A 24,682-nucleotide genomic window follows, 5' to 3' on the forward strand; every position below is an offset into this window, starting at 1 on the left:
GAAACTGATTGATTGATTTTGGTTTCTTGGGGTTTTGGTGTTACTCCTGGTCTGTGTACTTCTGTAGGTTGTTGTTTTACCCATGTCTGCTCTGAGTTCTGTCTGTGTTCCTTGTTGGTGGTAGTTTATTTGTGATCTGTTTGCTGGTGTCTGTTCTCCCAGTAATTCCTCTGCTTGCTTGTCCACTAAATACTTTGAGTTCCAGTAATGTATGGTCTTGTGTTTTGCATCTGTAAGAGTCTCTCTGTTCCCCCCTGCTGTCTCTCTGCCTGCCTCGTTAGCCCTGATCCCTGTCACCTGTGTTGCTCCCACCCTGCTCATTAGTCCCTGGTGTATATATGTTTGGTGTTTCTCTTTAGTCTGCGTCCAGTCACTGTAGTGTTACGTATGAGTGTTCTGCCTTATTTTGGATTTTGCCTGCCTCCAACCAGTAAGCCTTGTATCTTGCTTGTGTGGATTAAAAACCCTGAACTCAATCTCTGCTCCAGTGTCTTGCATTTGGGCTCTCACCTCCTCTGCAATCACCCACGAAATCCTGACAGAAACAGCAAGATGTTCTGGAGGAAAAGCTCTTGTTATCCAGACTCAGCAAACTGTTCCAGTTCTCTTAGTCCTCTTAGGTTCTCTTATGGATGTCACAACCTTGTCTGTCCCTTACTTTTGGCAAAGAGAGGGAGGATATACAGAAGATGCAGGTGAAACTTGAAAAATTAGCATATTGTGCTAAAGTTCATTTATTTCAGTAATTCAACTTAAAAGGTGAAATGAATATTATATAGACTCATTACATGCAAAGTGAGATATTTCAAGCCTTTATTTGATATAATTTTGATGATTATTGCATACAGCTTATGAAAACCCCAAATTCAAAATCTCGCAGAATATTGTGAAAAGGTTCAGTATTGTAGGCTCGAAGTGTCACACTCTAAAATCAGCTAATTAATCCAAAACACCTGCAAAGGGTTCCTGAGCCTTTAATTGGTCTCTCAGTCTGGTTCAGTGGAATTCACAATCATGGGGAAGACTGCAAGAGCCAGCACACACAGACGGGTCCTGGACATGAGCTTCAAATGTCGTATTCCTCTTGTCAAGCCGCTCCTGAACAACAAACAAGGTCAGAAGCGTCTTACCTGGGCTAACAGAAAAAAACAACTGGTCTGTTTCTCAGTGGTCCAAAGTCCTCTTTTCTGATGAGAGCAAATTTTGCATCTCATTTGGAAGCCATTTGGAGAGGCACACAATCCAAGATGCTTGAAGTTCAGTGTGAAGTTTCCACAGTCTGTGTTGGTTTGGGGAGCCATGTCATCTGCTGGTGTTGGTCCACTGTGCTTTATTAAGTCCAGAGTCAGCGCAGCCGTCTACCAGGACATTTTAGAGCACTTTATGCTTCCTTCAGCAGACGAGCTTAATGGAGATGCTGACTTCATTTTCCAGCAGGACTTGGCACCTGCCCACACTGCCAAAAGTACCAAAACCTGGTTCATTGACCATGGGATTACTGTGCTTGATTGGCCAGCAAAGTCGCCTGACCTGAACCCCCATAGAGAATCTATGGGGCATTGCCAAGAGAAAGACGAAAGAACTGAGACTGAACAATGCAGAAGAGCTGAAGGCCGCTATTGAAGCATCCTGGTCTTCCATAACACCTCAGCAGTGCCACAGGCTGATAGGTGCCATGTCATGCCGCATTGAGGCAGTAATTCATGCAAAAGCGACCCAAACCAAGTACTGAGTACATATGCATGATTTATGCTTTTCAGAGGGCTGACATTTCTGTATTTAAAATCTTTTTTTTTTTTTTTTTTGATTTCATGTAGTAATTAGTTAGATTTCTGTATCTAACTAATTTGGGGTTTTCATAAGCTGTATGCAATAATCATTGAAATTATATCAAAGGCTTGAAATATCTCCTTGCATGTAATGAGTCTATAATTAGTTTCACCTTTTAAGTTGCATTACTGAAATGAACTTTTGCACGATATGCTAATTTTGAGTTTCACCTGTATATCTAAATTTGAGAGATGCTGGAAAAGGGACTTGAGTCACTTGACACATGCCACCATCTGCAAGAAATCTAATGATGAACACACCACTTGAATATTCTATTTTCACATTTTAATAGATTCCTACCCAGATTCTCACTTTGTGACACCGTAGGTGACTGTGACATCCCACCTAAAAATGTAGCTTATCCCCTTTTCCCTTGCAACTAATGTGAGGTGTGAGCTGATGGCTAATAAGTTTTGTGATTCACTGTGTTGTCTTTCCTACACACTCTCTCTGTTAATGTGGGCCGTCTCCCAGCCACAGTAGTCAGCCTGGTCAGAGCTGTACTACGTTATGCAAGCTATTAATTATCAACAACCCTAATAATTTAGATTCAGAGGTTTATTTCCATAATTTACTTCCAAAATATGTATTCAACCCATTTTGTCCTCCCATTTGCGCTGCACGCCAGTTGTGCCATTATAGTAAATTTCAGAAGACATTTTTACTCAGGGGCTTAATGTTACAAAAGTGAGAGGTGCCTCAGCGAATAAACCTCTCTTTTAAATGGCTCCTATGGAGATTCAGTCGGAAGCACAAAAGTGCACAAAAAATCCAACAAAACGACACCCTCAGACCTTTTTAGCTCTATTAGAAAGAGACGAGCACTACAATACATCCTGTTAATATACTGTTACCAAGAAGTATGATGGAACTGTACATACAGTATCATGTTCAGACTCTCTAAAGTAGTAAGTTCAGTTAAATGTACATGAGAGATGTGGAAAAAAAGCAGTGGATAGAGTTCAAAACTTCTAAGTTGTAAAGTGGAGGAGCTAAAATGGATAGCAAGATAACAACAGCTTCAATGATACAGTACAGCTTCTTCACAAACACGGTTAATACTGTCCGTCATTATCCTTGCAGTCACTACAGCCAAGCAGCACTCTGCTGCTTTAATTATTTTGTTTTGCAGTTATATACACAAGAATATAATCAATCAATACTTCCGGAATCAAATGTTAACCCTACCCTCTCTCAGACTGGCTTGAAATTGGACATCAAGCGAGCCTTGAAAATGAATAGGTCAAAGTTCAGTCAGATTGAAAGCTGTGGGATCAACTTGCATACGGAGGTAAATGCATCAGTCCGACCACAACTGAAAATTGACCAAGTGACTCTTTTTCTTTTTTCTTCTCCTCACTTCCACAACAAGGAAAATTATTCTTCACACACCATGTTTGGCATTTTAATAATTATCACGCTGTAATCAAATTGACTGAACGCTGCACAATGCCTGTGGCACTTGAGCAATTTGGTTGAGGGAGAATCATGCGTAAAAGTCTCCCTCATCAATTTGACACAGTGCCATAATTGCATAATTTTATGATTCTGGCGGGCTATATTAAGAAAGGTGGTAATAATGCAAATGGCTTGAAGTCACAAATGCAATGCATGAAAGGTCCCACACACACGCAAAATGTACCCAAACGAGGGTGAATTCACACGTACAGCCAATTAGTTTTGACAGTGGAGAGCAGTAGAGTACCAGTCGATTACTTTTGCATCTCCCCAGAGCTGACAGGCCAGGATAAGAGGGGAATAAGAAGAAATAAAATAAATACCTGCTGAGGTCCGTACTCATCCTGCACCATTAAAACAAATATACAGACATTTAAATATCCTGTTGGGACAGAGGCACATTTGCCTACAAACACAGAGAATCCCTATCAGGATTTTATAATAGTGATATTAGTAACACTGTATGTGCTTCTTATGAGGTGGGCTACCTGTCAGAGCCCAACATACTAAAAGCTGAGGGATTAATAGCATCTGAAGAGTATTTGACCAGAGCAGCACTGTTTATATGCCAACATCTCTATCTACAAGTTAATCCCTCCCAACACATATGTCTTCAGAGAGCTGGGGACATATGTAACTGAACAATGCCTTTCTGTTCCTTCTTAAGCAAAAAAATGTTTCATAATTGAACATTATATGAACATGTGGCACTGCGTGAGCGACTAAACCTCAGACTACTTAGTAAGAAAATAAAAGAAGCTCAAAAATACAACAACAACGGCTTGATATTGTCTTTGGTACTTAGTAAAGCCAATCTGTCTTGTCCAGTAACAGGTGCATCCAATGTTTTTTCACAGACAACTCTCTCTGACCAGCTGCCACTCCCAGAGCCCTGCCATCGAAAACAGCATTGTTTTTTCTTTATTGGAACATCGCTTAGTCACTGGCCTTTTGATGCTGGAGGATAGACGGCCTGTCGCCTTCTCCAAAGTCAATATTTGCTACAATTACACAAAAGCAGGAAGAGATGGCAAACTGGAGAGTAGTGGTCAGGCTAATGATGCAATATAATGGTCATCTACCAATCCAAAAACAAACAAATGAACATGAACACATGCTTAATACAATTTGAGCGTGACCATTTACACACAACCACAAAAACATGGATGCACACTTGGATTAAAAGGTGCTTTGAGGCTCATCTCTGAAAAGGCTGTTCTATCTTCAGTGAGCAGGTGGGAGGTAGAGAGTGACAGTCCCCAGGTACTTGCTGCCAAGTCTTGTTTGGGTCACTTGGCTCTGACATAGTGTCTGTTTGACAGACTGTCTGCCAGACTGACTGAAGAGATTCCAACTGCCCTGCACCACCTTTAACTCTCCTACCGACCATATGCCACAATCTATTTTTTCCCTACAAATATAAGGAAGCAAGGTCAATATAATATAAGCAAGGCCTTTTCAAATCAAATGAAAGAGGTTCTGTGTCTGTTACCCTGCCCTGTAGATTCCACGGCATGGGCTAAAGTTCAGGACCACAAAGTTAGGTCTGGGCAAGATGAGTGTTGGGAAAAGGGAGAGAAAACCAGAACATCGAGAATTTCTCCATGTGATGCAAATGATGCATCTGTTGTATCAGTTGCACCATATCCATGCAGCCATTTCTTTTGGAGAAGTTTAAAAAATCTTTAACAAGACTAAGACAGCCATACGAGCAGCTCATATCACTGCCAGTGCACATAATTGCTAAAGTTAGAGTAAAGAGATGGAGCAGCCCAGAGCTGTAAAACATTAAAACAAAAACATGATGCAAAGCGATGCCCTATGCCCTCTGTTATGTGACACTAGCATCCAAACGTTGTGGAAATGATTAATGACCAGTGGTATCACCAAAGGGATGCCCTGTGAAACTCTATATGCAATAATATGTGCAGGGTTTTTTAATTTTATTAATCTTAATTTTTAAAATTGTGGTTAGATAAATGACCATATTTCAGACCATTTAGGTACACCTAAAAATCAAGTTAGGGGGGTTGCCCCTTTTTTCAGGTTAAAGTAACAGCCTCTGAAAATGTACACATTCCTGTTAACAGGTGCAATTTTTAGAATCTTATTTAGAATTTTTGACCTGATGATGGATAGACAAAAACGTTATTACAATTCATCCTCAGCGCAACATGACTGTCTGTACCAAATTTCACGGCAATCAATCCACTAGTTCAAAACATTTTACCTAAAACCACAAATGTCAACCTCATGGTGGCGCTAGAGGAAGCGTCAAAGAAGAGGTGCATTCAAGATGACTGCGTGAGCTGCAAGGCGACTGCAGGGGCGGGGAATAAAAATGGCGCCGTCAAGTTGGACACATTCTACCTGAGCGACCTTATTGTGAGCTGTGATGAATGACTGATCTCGCGGTATTTGCAAAGAGAAATGCACCAGGCAAAAGTGTGGTTCCAACTTTGTGCAGCCGGGAAAAAGCAACTGCGGCCGCCGGACTCGGCGCTAGCAGCCGCCTTGTTCCCGCAAGGTTTTAATGTCGTATAACATGGTGCCGTTTTGCAGCGGTGGCGAAAGTCGGACACAATTTCTAACCAGCATGCCTTATGTTAAGTCCAGCATGCATCACGTTAAGTCAGTTAAGTTGACATTTCATGGCAATCTATCCTGTAGTTGCTGAAATGATTCAGTCTGCACCAAAGTGGTTGCCCAACACTTCCCCATCCATAGAGCCATGCTGCAAGCATGCTGTAAAATATTTCTAATAAAGACTCATCTCTCATTAGTGTAGCTTGTCCAAGTATGTTTTCAAGTGCTACAGCTAGTAATAGGCATACCTGATTAATGTATTTGAACAAAAGCTCACATTTGAAGAAAAGGTATGGGAAAACACAGACTTTTTTTCATTTCTCCAAGTGTAACTATCTGGATTTGGTCCATCACATGAGTAGCTGAACCTCGCTGAAGACGAAGCAGTTAATTTGTTTCATTTGGTTACCTGTTTACAGCATCATGGATCATCTTGTGGTCAACTTTGTTGCGTCTGCCCCAACCAGTCTTTTTTTGCTTGATACGTTTGACTGTGGCTTGAACAATAAATTCATGTTGCAGATTTGATGACTTAGCCACTAGTACCACTGATTTAGCTGGCCAGGAAACATTGTATTAATGATATAAGCCTTACATGAGACTTCTGTTTTCTCTCTTTAATGAAGTGCATTAAAGAGATGATGATGTGTGATGTGATCTACAGTACAGTAGGCGTTCCTCTGATCACCTCTGATCCTCTTTCACATTTTTTTCTCAGTTCACAGACGTCATGTCTTTGCATCCTTGTTCATGCATAATTTATATCTTTGACAGAATGATATCCTATGGCTATACAGGGCTGTGTATCCATATGTGTACTGTACTGTATGTTTGCCTTTTTTTAAACCAAGAGACAGAAGGATGCCCTTGAGAACATCATGCTCCATCTGGTAACTTCAGAGTACTCTATATCCCACAGCATCTCACTTCTGTACAATTTTTCACTCTTACAGCGGTGATCAGACATTAACTTCGTCATGCTGCAGTGAAATGATAACATGAAGGCCAACTCACCAAAGCTAAACAAGATGACATTGATTTGTAAGGAGATTTTTTTTCCCCCAGTATTCCTGAAGTCATAAGTGGTCTCTGTACAATGTCTGTTGGGTGTCTGTGTCATATCAAAGAATGAATGCTATTTCACGCTGATTAACAGCGTCACAGGATGCAGTAAGTGTATTCTTATTTTGTCCTAATGAGGTGGAATCAATTGCAAACGCCTTCTGATCTGCAAAGGTTGGTGGTGCAGTGACTCACACATCACTCTGTGTTTGACATCTAGTTCAAAGCAGCCCGCTGTATCTGCTCCCCCATTTAGTATTGCCACTTTCACTCGAAGGTTCACCAAATATGACTGTATATAAAGTTGTGAATCAAGTAATTACAGTATGGATGGGAGCCAGGGATTAAGGCTACATGGCTTGGTGTGTGTACCACAGAATGGAAGATCTGGAGGGATTTGTCATTGTAGATTAAATGCAGAGCTCACAGTTTGCCATTAGGTTTAGTACTTTGCCTAGCTAGAGGTAGGAATAAAACTTTATAAGGTTATGTATAGATGTGATGTAGCTTTCATATGTGGCTATGAGCAGCTTTTAAAAATAAGATGTAGGGAGGTAAGATTTATACTACATGGCCAACTGTATGCAGCTCATTCCAGAATCATGGGCATTTAAATGCTGCTATAACAGCCAGATTTTGGGACATGGCTGCAGAGATTTGCTCCCATTGAACCAAAAGAGCATTGATATGGTCGGACACTGATGTTTGACAATAATGTCTGGCTCGCAGTCGGTGTACCAGTTAATGTAAAAGGTTGTGGTTGAGGTTGGGGCTCTTTGCAGACCAGTCCAGTTCTTCCACACCAAACTGGATGGAGTTGGCTTTGCGCACAAGTGCACTGTCATGGTGAAAAAGGAATGGACCTTCCCCCAACTTTGTTTAGTTTGAAAAACACAAAGAATAAATTCTATGTTGTAAAGATTTCCCTCAATTCATAGTTTTCAGTCATGTGACATGTGCGGTGACCTGGAGGGCAAAACAACGGACCAACATAGCGGCTCACATAGAGACCCCCCCGTAGAGACACCGCAAAAGCAGTCAGATTTTATTTGTATCACTTTTCAACTTACGAAAAAGAAAGATATGAACACAAACTGCAAGTGTTGGGCATCTGATCCATATAACGTTACAGCATCCGCTGCTGCGTTACCATTAAAAACCGCCAGGTCCCTGCCGCCGCTTGACTGCGGTAATGTTTACTTTTACCTTCTGGGGAATCCCTCACCTAACACAGCTCAGGCTTCTCTCCTGAATTAGTAAATCCGAAAACACAAAAACCATCCAGCATTTTGGCAATGCAAAAAGTAACAAAGTAAAGTAACAGTGTATTACTTGCATATTGGTTGGCAGGCAATGGAAATTAACGTCTTTTTGCCCTCCAAGGGAGCGTTTTCATTGGAGTATGACGTCACGTGAAAACTTTGAATTGGAGCAAAGGGGCACAGGCCAAAGCATGAAAAACTGCCCCAGAACATGTACTGTTACTATATGGAGATATGTATATGTAACATATCATATCAAATAATAACTTATTTCTTATCTTTTCCACTCAGCTGACAGTTTGGTAATACTTCTAATATAAAGAAGTCGCAATTATTTGTAATAACCTACTTGACTTAATCCAACAAAATAAAATAAATGTATGCTTCTAGAAATACTACAGGATTTCAAATATTTAGCTGCCTTTCAGGATAACTGCAAACTGCAAAGGATACAAAACATATTTATTTATGAATGTATTTGTTTCATTTGTGATTTAGGCAGTTAAGAACTAGTACACGTAATTGAGCAACCGCTGAAATCTGGCTGAACAAGGCAATATTAAAAAAAAACAGCTTTTAGGAAATTTTCTAGGAAACATTTTGAAGACAATCTAATAGATGCTCTATCTGCCCTTTCCATAATGCCGTGGTAAGTCCAGGGTCTAATAAAGCCGGAGCTCAGACTCATCTGCTTCCAATTGGAACATATTACTTCAGAGCAGTCTAATGTTCCTCCTGTCGCTTTGGCTTCATCACCTTCATTTACTGCACATACAGTCCCGGGTGCAGTCTTTCTCATCCCATACACTGTCTTTTGCTACCCTCATTTCTTACGCACGCGGTGACATCCTCATTGACCACCTGGTTCGGTGACTATTTCTAGCTCTGTCTGCTTCTCTGCCTGTCTGCGCTTTCTACCCGTCTTACTCTCTTCCTGCTTCCCTCAGCCGATCTGTCATTTCACCTGGCCACAGTGCATTCTCCACCTCACTTCAACTGAAAAATTGCTGCAATTAAACTAACAGTGAAGTAACAAGCATGGAGGGTCTGCTGGTCTAAAATAAGCAACTGTGCACAAAATGGAACGATTCAGTGTAGAGAAAAGATGACAAAATTCAACTTGACATTTTGACACCCGTTTCCTCTGGCTCACTTCAAGAGCCTCTAGCACTGCCTGGATACTTAGCCCTATTATAAGATCTTTTGATTGGCAGCAGAAATGTTATTTAGAATCATGGTACTGTTAGTGCCCTGTGATGGACTGGCGACCTGTCCAGGGTGTACACCGCCTTTTGCCCGATCCCAGCTGGGATAGGCTCCAGCCCCCCGCGACCCTGTATGCAGGATAAGCGGTTGACGATGGATGGATGGATGGTACTGTTAGTCATCTGAAAATTCACATTTACTTGTATGTATGTAGCATTTTGTACTGAAAGGTAATGCAGGGAAGCTGAGAAGAGACAGACAGATGCTATTTACTGAGTCACTAAATCCATGAAGGACGTTTGTGGATTAATTGGTGGACCTGTGCATTTGATGGCAAACATTTTTCTGCAATAAACATGAGGACCTCCGAACTTACAAAAGTTGCATAGACATAGCATGCACGAGTGATTTCAAATTATATTTTAAAACTGTTGTTATAATACTGTCTATTCTGCAAGTTTTTGAGTATGTATAAATAAGAATAAAAAGTAAATGTAAGGGATTAAATGTATCATCAGCTATCATCTCACATGTTCTCTTCTCGACCAACTCAATTTCATAAATAGTAGGTAACAGAGATGGGGACTCGAGAAGTCACTGTGTGTGCGCGCACACAGTGACTTCAGACTCGACTTGAGACTCGTCCTCAAAACCATCACCTTAATTATTGCCGTTGGCTAGAAAGAGGTTACAGGTTTATTGTTGACTATGTAACTTTACAGTTTTATTTAGTTATAACTTACACTGGGTTTGAGTGTCTGGGGAGTGTGTTGACTTACAGTAGTTTATAAGCTTATAATAAGTCATTAATTGTAGACATATTGTACATTAGGCTACATGGTTATGCTCTGTAAGTTAAAAACAGGTTACAGGTTTATTGTTGATTATGCAACGTCACAGTTTTATTTAGTTAATGTTACACTGGGTTTAAGAGTCTGGGGAGTGTGGTGACTTACAGTATTTAATAAGCCGTCATTAATTGCATTGCACATTACATGGTTGTGCTCTGTAAATGAAAAACAGGTGACAGTTACAGAATTCCTTATAGCCATGCAGTTTTATTAGCAACCTGGATTGAACGCAACAGGTGATACAGCATTCGTAATAACCACGAGAGACTTGAGACTTGACTTGGACTCTAGCTCAAAGACTTGTGAGCATCTCTGGTAGGAAACTTTAGAGATTGAGGGAAATCTTCATATAAATACATAGTACTGATTTCACAGTCAGACACCACCAGACACCAATACACAAGCACAGTGTCCTGGACTAAAATCATCAACAATCTTCAAAGCAATCGTTAAGAAGACCTTCCATAAAGGACAGGGCACTGCAGTCAGTAGCACGTACAGCTGGTTTTGAGTTGACAGAATTTAAAACTGATGCTTGCTTTAGTAACACCATCAAGAGAGCTGTCCATATATTTCACATCTTTTGCACGAGAGAAAGAAAGCAAACCAGTAAAACAATAGACTTCAGATGTCACCTAGTCATGGTCTTAGCCTCAGTCTCAACTGAGTAACTAGCAGGTGGGTGGTGAAAGCATCCATATTGATTATCTTAACAGACAGCTACTGTAAATAATATATAACTGTTTGAGTAGCTATTGACTGCAACTCACCCACTGCCCTCCTAGGTGCAGTCTTCTGCAGTCAGAAATACTATATAGTCTGTATTTGTATAGCATTGCGACCACTCAAAGCACTTTTACACTACATCTGCAAGCCTAAGTGCTCAAACAGAAATTAACATTCATTCATATTCATACACTGGCTGAACAGCCAGGGGCAATTCGGGGGAGCTGTGGATTGAACCGCCACATTCCGATTAACGGCAAACCCGCTCTTGCTGTGTTTGTAACCCAAAGAAACAACCTCTGTAGTCCTTTGGTTTCAAGCTCCACCAGCAGCCTTTCTGTGTCTGAGTACTGGAAATTTTCCCCCTGTTACGGACCTAATTCAGTGAGCAAAGCAGAGTTCTTTAATCGTTGATTATCAGCTTCATGATCGGACTGCAAGCGCAGCACAAGAGCAAAAAAGAGACTGTTAAATTCAGACATAATGAAATGAGCTTGCCTTATCGAGAGCTCTCTTGATTATAAATGTGCGTGCATAATTGATGGTGTTATTAATTCTCCACTCCAATCACAGTCCACATGATTAATAGGCCAGACCTCAAAACTTTGTGAGATACTGGTATTATACAGGCATGTGCCATGCATGTCTCAAGTGGATTCCTGCAGGTGAGAAATGCGTGTCCGAGAGTGTATTGCATAAATTGCAAACCAGCAGTAGAAATGAGGGGACAAGGAGCACGTGCAACCATGTCAGAGGTGACTGCAGAGAAGAAAGAGGAAGCAGAACATCGAGTATTGCTTATTACAGGGTGACTGAGCCTGCTGTGAAACTCCCTGCCTGAGGATCTGAAGAAGGCAAAGTCACTGTCCTCTTTTATAACCTCGCCTCAAAACTTGTTTTTGTCTTACAGCCATCTCTGATTGTAATTAGTTGTAATTATCATGTCAGTTTGGCTTCTCAGAATCTGAATCTTATCTATTCATAATCTTATGTTACTTATTGTTTTTTATTTAGTGTAAAGCAGTTTGTAACACTATTTTGAAAACTACAATATGAATAAAAATAATATTAGCAGTGTTATTTAGAATGCATTTCAGCTTTAACCCTAATCTGTCCATCCTTCTCCTTCTTCTCTGCCTTCAGTCTTCTTCACATGTTGCATTTGATTATATCTTCCAGTACCTTATACACACCACACCCCTTCATTGCTTCCTGCCTTCCTTTCTCCCACCCCCCCCCTTACCCGCCCCTTCCTATTATCTCTCTTCTTCCCCCCAACTCATCCTCCCATCTCTCTCTCTCCCACTCAGTGTCTCACTCTCCCTTATTTGCCCTCGATGTGGACTTACTGTAGAAACACAACTGCATAAGATAGTATTAGCTGTAGTAATTCACTCTTTAAATAATCCTTTTTTAAATCCAATGAATGCTGATGCCATCATGTGTTTTAATGGGAAAATGTATTTTCAAGCACTCCATGTTGTGTTGTCATTTGACCACTGTAAGGATAATCATTAGTGCTGTCAGTGGAACTGTGTTGACGTATGTGGCCACATGTGGCTGCAGTTAGACATCACATCACATTCACTGTACTCACCCGAGCAGTTTTTCACTCACTCATACAGCAATATAAAGGATTATCTGTGTAACTCAGACCTACAGTATAACCACGATCTGTGTGGTCATTCCAAATGATCAGTAGTTATTTAACATAGGCTCAAAAAATACAGGCATTCTACAACTTTAAAATGCTATATGTATTATTGCAAAACATTCAGAAACAGACCGTTTCCATTTCAAATGTGACTGCAGTGAACATGAAGTAGTCTCTCACAGAGAGCAATGACTCCACTGATTCTGATACAGTGAGCAGCTGTTAACATTCCATTGATGATCTATAGGACTTTTTTTTTTTCAATGAGCTTTATTTCATTTTAGCTGACATTATGCTGACATTATGGATATGCCTGATTCATATAGTCAGTAAAGCAGCTCCACATCACAGATTAAAATCTGTGCACTCTTAATGCTTTTTTTCTCTTCTTAAAATTTACTTTGTCTATCTGTTGGTCGGAGCACCACTCAGGTCCAGGCTGAAACATATGGACAACTACTGGATGGATTGCTATGACATTTTGTATGGACATTCATGGTCCCCAGAGGATGAATTCTAACGACTTTGGTCATTCCCTGACTTTTCCCCCAGTGCCACCATGAGGTTGACATTTTCAGATTTATGTGAAATGTCTCGACAACTATTGAATGGATTGCAACAGCTTCACATTTACTGGATGGATCGACACAGAATTTTGTAGACATTCACAGTTCCCAGACAATGAATCCTACAAATTTTGGTGATATTCTAATATTCTTTAGAGCCATCATCTTATTAAAATTTCATTTTAAAACACTGGTTTATGAAACAAACAAAACTGACAACATTCCCATTAGGGTTGCATCAATCAAATTTTTGTCTACCAGTACAGACTGATACCTCCACTCAGGGCATCTGCCAATACCAAGTACCAATTCAATTCCATTACTCTCCATTTTCCCAAAATCTGTGTCACTTTGTATTTTTATGTACCATGAGGTCCTAATACACCCCACTGTGATCAAATGAATGTAACTGAGAGCGGAAACCCTCAATAGAATGATGACGTTGACAAAGAAACTATATTTAATTTGGATCTGTCACATCATGGATTATACCTGATCCGCTTAATAACTTCAGTATAAACACAGATACCGAGCTGTACTGTGGTTAGTGTTAATTAGCAAATGTTAGCATGGTAACACGCTAAACTAAGAAGGTGACCATGGTAAACGTTAATGTGTTAATACCCAGCACTGCTCATAGTGCACTGCATTTTGCTATACTACAGTTTGAACACACTAATGCATTTAAAATAGCAAGTGTAAGTATGGATGGACACAAATTGACACACGGCATCTTTTTATCTGGTGTGAAATATGATGGGTGTACCTTGCTAATACCATAAAGTCACAGAGCCAAGCCTAGCCATTGTTAGACCTATCATTATATCTGTTCCTGCCTGACGAGAGGCCAGGATGGGGTTTAAGCACAAAGCGCCACAGGGGAATCACACACCTGAGACATGGCAATGCTTCACCACTAATCTGTGCTGTCAAACATACACAGGCACAGGTGCACACAGATACACAAATACAGGCACGGGGAAGTGGTGACAGTTTTCTCATTTTCTCACATATGCACAAAATCAAGCGAATAACAACAGAACAGACAACTAAGTAAAGACTGACAGTGAGAAACAGCAGCAAGGGATGAGGGTTGGAGAAGCGAGGGATGTGGGATAATTTGAGTTATCTCAGCTGTTAGACAGAGGCCTAATTTGATATACCTTACTTCTGTGTGATTGGAGCAAATGGGCTTTGTGACAAGGTGATGTGTGATACGAATGAGAAGATGAAGGTGAAAGATCTTTATTTTCTTTAACAGAAATGGTGCAATCCTCCAATCTCTACACTTGTAAGATAAAATAAATAAAAAAAAACTGCAATAAATCCCTGACATTTGCAGAAACCTGGCAACATAAGAATTAAATTAATAAAGATATCAGTTTCCCAGCAGATTTAATTTTATTCTATTCTTAAAACAGAGTAGGTATAACAGATTCACTGGGAAGAGACAGTCTGACACCAAACTAAGGGGTTCAAGGCAAGTCTTATATTTTACATGTGCTTTAGACAAAAGTAAAATGAGCGATGAATGAAACTTATTGTGGCATTAAGAATCATTTTTCTGGCTCTTCAACATATAGTCAAAACCCATTTTGGATTAAAAATGAAGCATGAGAGAAGGAGAGTGTGGTAGCAGGCTGGTGGCGGCTTATGCAGAGCGCTGGTCCAGACAAGTCCACGTGATGAGTAGGGCTCAGGCCCTAACCTGATTAGGACCAAGCCAAGACCCACTCAATTAATAGGACCAATTGACTCGTGTAGTCCCACACAGCTTCTGCCTTTTTCTAGGAAGTAGAGCAGCAAATGAACATTGACTCAACTGTGCATGAGGTTTAAGGAGAGTCTTCAGAGGACTCATTCTTTCCATGCTGTCGCTCCCCCAATTTTCTCACATTAACAAATTCAAAACAAGGATTTTAATGAGAACTCTGCATGAATCCACTGATTGCAGAATGAAAAGAAATAAACATAAATTTACAAAGTGCTCAGTCATTTGGCAGATTTTTTATTTACAAGGTGTTTATGCATGTGTGTGTGTGTGTGTGTATATATCTATACATGTTCTTTTTCTCATGCTGTTCTGAGAGGTGTTGGCTACAACATTCGTCATGAGAAGGGGTCTATAAATAATAACCTTTCTCCAAGTGTATGAATCAGAAGCTGTGATGTCTAACTGCAGCGTGATGCAGCACTTGGTATGTGTGTATGAATCTATGTGCGTGTGTGTTTGATATTGTGTATTCATTACTGCACTAATGTGTGAAAGGTTTCAGGGCTGGACCGATCGAATACTAACTAACATGATTATCATTGATTCATTGTCAGTTATTCTTTTTCAATTAAGCGATTACTCATTTAGACTATAAAAATGTGCGTCAAAACCTAAGACAACGTCTTCACATTGAATTTTCTGTTTGACTGACAGCCTGAAAAAAAGGGATATTCAATTTACACAAGTTTTGCATTTGTGCTTGATAAATGACTTAAATAATTAATTGATTATTAAAATAGTGAGGTGATTCATTTTCTGTGTAACGACTAATTGATAAATTGAATAATCATTACATTCCAAGGGCAGGTACTAAGCTTATTAAGTGAATCGGGTATCTGCTATGACGTGATCCATCCGCATTAACGGGAAATCAAAGACCTTACAGGAGCATGTCAAATTCACTGTGCAGTCATTTTATTGATTTTGTCCTGCCTGTTGCCAAATAGGGTTGGATGTGCACACTTTCCACTTTCTTTACTTAGGTGCTTGAGAAAGTGCAAGTGCAGAAAGCAGTGCAGAAAGTGCTGTTACAGTCCGGTGGACATGAGTCACAGATGCACACATAGCTGTGAGTCTTTATGTGTGAGTCTCATCTGATGGTGGCATGTTTTGAAACCAGCCTTTTCTGCTTAGAAGGGTTTAGGGTTAAAATGTGGCCTGGTAGATCTGCTCAGGGCCTCACTACAGTACAACACAACACAAGTTTATCTTTATTCACTGATGTTGGTGAAAGTGGATCATATTTTATAGAGTTTCTAGTTTCTAGGACAGAGCTTTAAAGTAACCACTATCTCTAACATTAGCTGCCATGGGCTAGCCATGCAGCTTGCATCCCAACTATCTTAGCTGACTCTTCCCGGACTGGGAGCTCAAGCACCTGGGGGGTGTTGATGTTTACACCACTAGCACAGGAGCTTTGGACCGCCGGGAGGAGAGGGTTTTCAGGCCTAAGCTCTGAGCTCCCAGTCCAGGCAGAGTGAGCTGGCTACCTACAACATCCAATATTGTAACATCATATATGACAGAAAATAAGGAAAAGCATAATAGGTCCCCTTTGAGGGCATGCGACATTTCCAAATATAATGCCAACACTGCCAGATTCCACATTGAGCTTAACATGACCTCATGTGCATATAAACTGCAGCAAATTTAGGTAGCAAAACTAGATTAGGTTAAGGAAAAGATCATGGTAACTTAAAATAAGTCAGCACTGACTTTTAGTTTCAGACGCAACACAAATCGTCCTGTGTTTCAGTACAAGGTATATTTTGTGAAATGACACATCAATCAAAGAATGCGTTATGATAACATGCAAATTGGCATGTTATTCACATGCCATTTGGTGATACCAGGCTGAGCACAAAGCAGCTAATAGTCATCATCAAGAGAAGAAGTGCTTTCAGGAAGGGCTCTGCCATGTGTGGCTTTTTAAAGTAATCATGATTGCCATTTGATTCACATCACAACAAAAAGCCCTTTCCCAGAAATACATACACACACGGCAGTATTCACTGAGACACAAAGCTTTCATCACCTCCAGAGACAGACACATAACTGGCCTTCTCCTCCACCAAAGTGTCTGATTTAATGAGGAACTAATGCAACACCATTTAAGAACACATATCTGCTGCATGTTTTTCACAGCTAGACCATAATGGATTTATATTTTAGACAGCCAAAATTCCCCCTCCTCCCACATGAACATACACACACACACTCCTATCCCACCATCCTGCACACAATCCAGCCCTCCCCACCCCCACAACCTCTCATTCCGACCCCCCACCCCCACCCTCCTCTGACGAGCAGAAAGGCGACGATGAATTCTTGAAATCCATGCGAGTTAATTACAATGACTGCACATGTACTCTGCTGGAGATGTGTAATTATCAGCACCTCTGCAAATGAAAGCCTGTGTTTTAGCAACTCAAAGAAATAGTGAGACCACGTCTTTCCATGCTGAGGGCTAAACTACCCAACATGATCATTTCTACTGTTTGATTTGTTTGTGAGCATATGCGATTACTGTGTGTGGGAGACACGGGGTGAATGAATGTATGTGGGTTCATGTGCACTGAACATGCATGCAAGCATTTCCTCTGACTAATGCAGGCTACGTGATAACAGTGTTTGAGACCTGAAGTATTTGTTGACTCTCAAAACAGTCAGAGACATGTGTGTGAAGATAAAGCACAATACAGCACAGAGAAGCTATTTATTCCTTTTTGTCATCGCAGCAACACTAACAACTCACTTTGCCTTTCAAAGTAAGTTCATTTAAATGCCCTGTAGACAAAAGTGGCAGCCACTATTACCACTGTGTTTTGTAGTTAGTATAGGAAAGGGGAGGACTTGGAAAAACCTGGAGCGAGATCGGGATCTGCCTTGAAGCTACTTGCTTGCTGCATGGTCAAATAATCTTTCCCATCATGCTGTCACACATAACTGGTTTAGGGGAGACAGTGGCTCGACTCACTCGCAGACTCACACAAACTCCCATCTCCCTGAATATTCAAGCCAGAAGGAGAAACGAATGGCCCAAACGCAATATAAGCATCTCTCACCCGCCCACCCACTCAGCAGGGGGCCAAACACACACGGGCTGCTCATCGCATCTGTTCACAAGACACCCTCGCAAGGGGAAAAAAAAATGGTCTGTACATCTTACTTCCCTGTCTCCGGCATCATTTCAACTGCTTTTGCTTAAATAGACTGAGAGTGTTAGAGATCAGAATAAAACAGGAGTTGTGTTGGCTCATGTGAGAGTACAAAAGTACTCAAAGTGTGAACTGCAACCTTTGTGGTTAGACTGGTTGGCTCAATGAGACAATACAGAGTGAAGCCTGGACATGTGCGCAAAAAAGACACAATGGTAATGGAACTGAAGGCAGTCTCAGTCATAAAACTACAACAATAGGCAACAATAACAATAGATACCACAGCTGGCCTTAAAAAAAGAAATACATCCCTTACATCAACTATTATCATGACAATACTTCCATCACTAGAATAAAAGACCAAAGTGTTTATTATGAATGTACAGCCTATCACAGTTTGCATTTGTAAAGCTTACTCCTCACTAATTGTTTCAATTGAGCTTTGTTTGTTGCCCATCATGAGAAAGCTTGGCTTTACCTCTTACAGGTGCACAATAGAAAATTTGGCCTTTTCAGGATGCTACTTTGTAAATCAACATATTGACCAGACAAGTCCTTTAATTTATTAGGCAGAGTGAAAATGAGAATATCTTTTAACCTTTTAAAGTTCCATCTCAGAGAAAATTCTATCCCTAAATGTATATAGGGACATATGGGCTTAGTATGCATGTGATGTTTTATAAGGTAACTAGTTTCTATGTTGTTGGGCCTAGGCAATGTTTTCAGAAGAAGTAGTTTACATGAGGTAGACCATATGTAATTGTGTGTGTAGTGGGTAGACAGGGTCATCAGAAAGCTCTTGTTTGTTATGTTACTCACGGGTGCCATCGAAGCGTGTGGCGATGGTGTCCAAGAAGGTGTTTTGTGGGGCCAGCAGCCCTCTCATCACCGGCATCCTGCTCCGGGTAGACTGGGTCCTCCTGCCTCGGCGGCCCGGGGCAGCGCTTGACTCCTGCTCAGCTCCGAAACTTGGCAGGAAGCGAGAGGTCCCCGGTGCGCATCCCAGCCCCTGGAGAAGCGCACCGATCCGAGATACGCGCGGTGGCTCCACCTTGGCACCGCGGGGGTTGTGACCATAATCAACTCAGCAGAGAGCGAGTATTAACCGTGAGATGCACGTGTGCATCGTCCAACTAGGGGGAAAAAAACACACATTTAAAAACGCCAGTTTGTTGTTGCAAAGCAAGTGCGCTGGAGATAGAGGATGGATGGATAGACTGCAAATGTTTGGTGCTGATGGCGCGTGGAGTGAATCTTATCGCAGCAAGCTCCTCCTCAACTCTCTCTCTCTCTCTCTCTCTCTCTCTCTCTCTCTCATTGCTCGGTTTTCTTGCCACAACTGAGAGCAGATGTCACATGACGCCTTTCAGGTCTTGGCAAGCTGTGGTCCTGTTTCAGAGTGGAGGTGGGAGGCTGGGAGACAAAGAAGAAGAAGAAAGAAAGAAAGAGATGCTGTCAGTGACCTTTCCCCTTGATGTCGACCGCTCTGAACCAAAACCCGATTTTATGGGTCGAGAAAGTATTCACCCAAACAAAAACAAGCAATAAGATGCCATCAGCTGTATACAGTTCTATAATTATGCATGAAGCAAGACCAGTGTTTTTTGAAATGACGGCGAATACATAAAAACAGAAAATTCCATCTCTATTCAATTCAGTTTCTAAAGTTATAAGTGAACGTGGAGTTAACCATAAGACTACGTAATTTAATTTAAGATTTTATAGCAGGACCATGAAATATAAGAAACCTGCCTGCTTCTCGCCTCTCCTCAGGACCACATGGCCACCTGCAGTTGGAGACACAAAAAAGCCGTTCAGTCCACATTGCACAGAGATATTCTGCCACCTTCTGGTTAAGTGGCAATTTCAACGCCTCGTGTTCTTTTTTCACATGGTAAAGAAATAGGAGCCATAATGTAAAACTTTGTGCAGATATGAATAGCATCTTAAAATATAAGGTTATTGTCAATTCATCACATAAAAACGCAGAAATAAATATTTCAGGAATGCACATTCATTAGTCTTGAGAGGAAAATGTCACAATAATTCCATATGATAGATATTTCAATCCGTTACTGAGTGACCTCCACTGGATGGATACCCATGGTCTCCCGGATCAAATTTAAGAAACTAATGCTTGCATACAAAGTGACTGGTCTGCACCCATCTACTTAAACTCCATAATACAAATTCACGATCCTTGTCGGGCCACTGCCTGGCTTTGCCATCCCTACACACAAAGCAGTCTCAGTCCCTGTTCTCATCTGTGACACCATGATGGTGGAACGAGCTAGCACACGCCATCAGAGCAGGGTCGTCCCCCTCTCTTCAAGAAGCTCGTGAAAACTCATCTCTTCCAAGAACACTTTCTCTTATAACACCTGTAACCCCTAATCTCTAACATACACTTCCTGTTCTCTTCTTCTTCTATTTTTTATATTTAATGTATGTATGTAATAATGTGTATTTAATAATACACCAACACCGAGAAACAATTCAGCAGCAGAAAAACAAATCCACGAGTGAAGGATAAGTTATTTCCTGTTGCGGGAATCCGATGGTCGAGACTGTAGGCAGGGTGCAAAATACGGGGGAGCTCGGCTGAAGACGGTACCTCATCGATCATGCCTAAATAGATTTCTATAGGCTATGTGTTTGTGCCTTAACGAATTACTTTCATGATTAGAGAGGCTGCTGTCAGTTCATCCTGATCGATCCTGTCGGGGGATTCAAATAATCAATGACTTTACGCTGCTATACCTCGTGCGTAAATGCACTTAGCGTCTTTCTTAATGGGGAGCCGATCCACAGCTGAGGATGTTAACTGAGGCTAAATGTTCCCAAAACTGTACCTTACTAACAGAAGTACAACAATGTAGCCTCAGAGGAAGGCTGAGTTACCAACTACAGGGCAGAAGGGCCTGATTGTGAACTGTATTTAGTTTACATTGTGCTCGCTTAATCCATAAACTTGTATTTAATCAAATTACCACAACCTGGGGCCAGGTGGTATTATTCCAGCAAAGGAGTTTCTTTGGGTCTCTGGGTATGTAGTCTAATTCAGTTGTCATGTCTAGTCTGCTGTCTACAGGGAACGTGGAGGTGAATGGGTAGGCTACACAGGTAGTGAATATGCATTTAAATCATTTTAACACTGACAACTGTGCAAAACAGGTCGCACCAACACAGCAATGTTATCTGTGCTGGTAAAAACATGTTTTTAGATTTTAAGTTTAAAAAACACATTGGATATTTGATTTCTTTTCAACTCAGGATGACACTAAACATATTTATGTTCACATCAAAACAAAATGTGTCTTCTTCTACACATCTTTTATCTCAGACTGTATAGCACCCCTTCTATCTATTCCTTATCACTGTACCTATTAAGGTGAATTTCTTACAGGGATGGTTTCTTGGGCTCCAGCTCCAAAGGTTTTCTGAAAAGTACTAAATCTCTTAGGCTTTTAAAATAACTTCCCCCCTCTGTCTCCCTGACTGGACCGGTGTTGTGCACAACGTGCCTGCCTGCAGTTAAAGTTAAAAACTCCCAGACATTGAAATGATTTCTACGGCAAAGTACGGTTTAAAAACAACATAACATTGTTTATGTGGTTCATTGGTGATAAATGATTCGAAGTCTATATTTTCTGAAAGTTTAGAGTAATCAATATTTTATTAGATTCTGGTAGCATTGCCTTTGTACAATTCCACTGATATGCCAGGTTTCCTTGTTTAATCTCTCAGTATTTGGAGTAGTTTATTGATACGTTTCGAAGCATTTCACACAGATGAAGAGGTTTTTAAATGCTGCTGTCAATGGCCGAGCCGAAACACCATTTGATTCCTACATTACATTTATTCATTTAGCTGACGCTTTTATAGGGGTCAAGTGTCTGCTCAGGGACACAATGGTGGATGTATCACAGTAGGGGATTGAACCCAGGCGCCATCACCACCCTATCACAGTTTGATTTCAAGGGTCCTGTTCTGAGTGTTGAGGGCTTGGCTAAATGCGTCATCTTATGTGGTTATTAAATGTAGCCAATGAAATTCACTCTGTCGAGCCAAACCGGCCAAATATATGTGCTGAGAACCAAATTTGAGCTTCACATGTCTGAAAAGGAACCTAATAATAAGGCTAGATGCATCCATGTCTGAAAACCTTTGTCTTCAAACACTGTTCCAGGCTCATATTTTGTTCTGTTTTGACTTGACATTGAGAATTTAATATATTGCCTATGATAAGCCTAGTCTTTTTTCAAATTCAGAATGAATGTTTAGTTGACAAATCTGTAGGGCTCCCCCTAACTAAAGATTTTCCTAGTCGTTAGTTCAAGTTGATATTAATGTATATATTGAATTCAAGCAACAAAGGGAGGAGGACACAAATGCAGACAAAAACAATGCATTGCACTAGCAATGGTCAGGATTAGGCTCACAAGTAGGCAACAGGATGGCAGTCCAACAAATCCAAGAGGTCCAGACCGCAGTTAAAAGGCACAACAGGTGAGGAACAGGCAGCATGTCAAAAGACAGAACAGGTAACAGGAAACCAAGGCCAGGAACAGGTTTGCGTTAGGGTGCAGGTGCAGATTGGTCACACCACAAACACAAGACAAACAATCTGGCAGGGAATGAGTGGAAATGGGCCAGTTATATACTGCAGGGCTGATGAGAGAAAGTGAAAACAGGTGAGCAGGTGGATGTGGGAGTCAGATTACTGGGGCAGGTGGGCATGTCTGAGGACAGCTGGTGGACAGATAGAGAATGGCAATGAACGTGCCTGAGGAAGTGAAAATGTGGCTGGAGGGAGGGTCAGAGTGGCAGAATGTGAAAGTGTGTTTATTATATATATATTTACATTAAGGGGAACCTTAAGACAAGTTATGCAATTATTTAGAGTGAAAGATTTTTTTTATAGTTTTTGGTTAAAGTAGTAAAATGCTAGATTAGTATGTTTGGGGTAAGATGCCTCCCATGTAGTTACATGTAGTTTATTTTATCTGTAATTTGGAAATATTAAAGTGATTTCACACCATAGGGGGGGCATCTTACCCCATGTGGAAAATGCCTTTTCCCTAAAATATACATTTGATTAAATACAAATTAATTTGTCAACTGTAGCTATTTATTTTATTTTATAATATGTTACCCAAAGCATGGCAAAGAAACAAAAATCAATAAAATATTCTTTAATGTGTCAGAAAATAGACATTAAGCTTATGGAGGAGCGTCTTACCCCATGGGGGGGGGGGGGGGGGGGGTTATCTTACCCCAGTAGCTGGGAAAAATGCCTTTTTCCTAATATTTACATTTGATTAAATTCAAATTAATCTCTCAACTGTAGGTATTTATTTTACTTTATATTATGTTACCATAGGCATTGCCATCTAAAACCCTATAAAATATTATTTTATGTGTCAGCAAATAGACATTGACCATCAATTAAGTGTCTAAGAAATACTCAATAACACACTGGTCTTAAGGCTGGCAACAAAAAGGGAGGCCTCACACAGAAAATACCAGAAATAATGGTTTATTTAACTCAAACCAACAAATAAATGAACGAACTGGTGGGGTAATAAATAGGAGAAACAACAGTCATATCAGAAGTTTGTGAAAATTAAGTGTAATGCATGTTGGCTGGTGCAGCAAACCAAACAAAGAGACCGCAGAGAGACAGAAAGAGATTACTTGTTTAATGAAATGTATGGGGTTGATTGTTCTTATGTTGTATGTATGATGCTTTGGCAATGTTGTTGTTACACATTCATGCCAATAAAGCTAATTTGAATTGAATTGAATAGAGAGAGAGAGAGAGAGAGAGAGAGAGAGAGAGAGAGAGAGAGAGAGAGAGAGAGAGAGAGAGAGAGAGAGAGAGAGAGAGAGAGAGAGAGAGAGTCCTTTTATGCCTTCTAGGAAGCCCAACCCAGATGGGCAGGTATGAGCAGGCAACCCGGCTCAGCCAACTCCTGCATCTGCAAAACAGGCATTAGATCAAATCAAACAGGCAGATGGAGTGGTGGTCACTCTTTTGGACATTGGTGGAAAGTCCATATTACCACATTACTGGGACCACAGTGTGGGCCCAACAGCAAATATATGTCCAGGGGCCCTCTAATGGGTTAATCTGGCTATGCCTCAGGGAGGTCTTTAAGGACCCAAATAACCAGATCCACCATAAGTAAACAGACCATAGATTATAAAGGAAGTGGACGTGGCCACCGTGGCGTCACCCGTTGGTTTGTGGACTACTTCACCACTATAGAGTGTGCTCAAATGTTGAAATTTTATCTTTATATACAAGCATTAATCATATCAATAATGTCACACGTCCATGTTCACTGAACTTGAACATAACCTAGGCCTACAAAAACCTACTGATTAGCCTACAATGTTCAGGGTGTTCATAAAGGAAACAGCACTAAAACAAACACATCTAGGGCCTATCTTTCAATATTTTAAATACTACATAGCCTATAGACAAGCCTGCTTAATGTTTTCTTCACGCAGGAGGATGGTCACTGCCTGTCTGAAAACGCTTTA

The 24,682-nt window shown here is 40.7% G+C and overlaps 1 protein-coding gene across 1 annotated transcript in view; it reads right to left on the minus strand.

Annotated features, from left to right (window-relative positions):
* The window catches only part of kcnh3 (potassium voltage-gated channel, subfamily H (eag-related), member 3), a 155,126-nt gene extending 135,779 nt beyond the window's left edge, over positions 1 to 19,347 (minus strand). Inside the window, exon 1 of the mRNA XM_046053471.1 lies at positions 18,953 to 19,347. Coding sequence (XP_045909427.1) covers positions 18,953 to 19,028 — 76 coding nt within the window. The 5' untranslated portion in view covers positions 19,029 to 19,347. The remainder of the gene's footprint in view (positions 1 to 18,952) is intronic.
* Between the last annotated feature and the right edge of the window lie 5,335 nt (positions 19,348 to 24,682).

This window comes from Micropterus dolomieu, linkage group LG07 (genome assembly GCF_021292245.1).
Source record: "Micropterus dolomieu isolate WLL.071019.BEF.003 ecotype Adirondacks linkage group LG07, ASM2129224v1, whole genome shotgun sequence".
NCBI classification, from domain to species: domain Eukaryota; kingdom Metazoa; phylum Chordata; class Actinopteri; order Centrarchiformes; family Centrarchidae; genus Micropterus; species Micropterus dolomieu.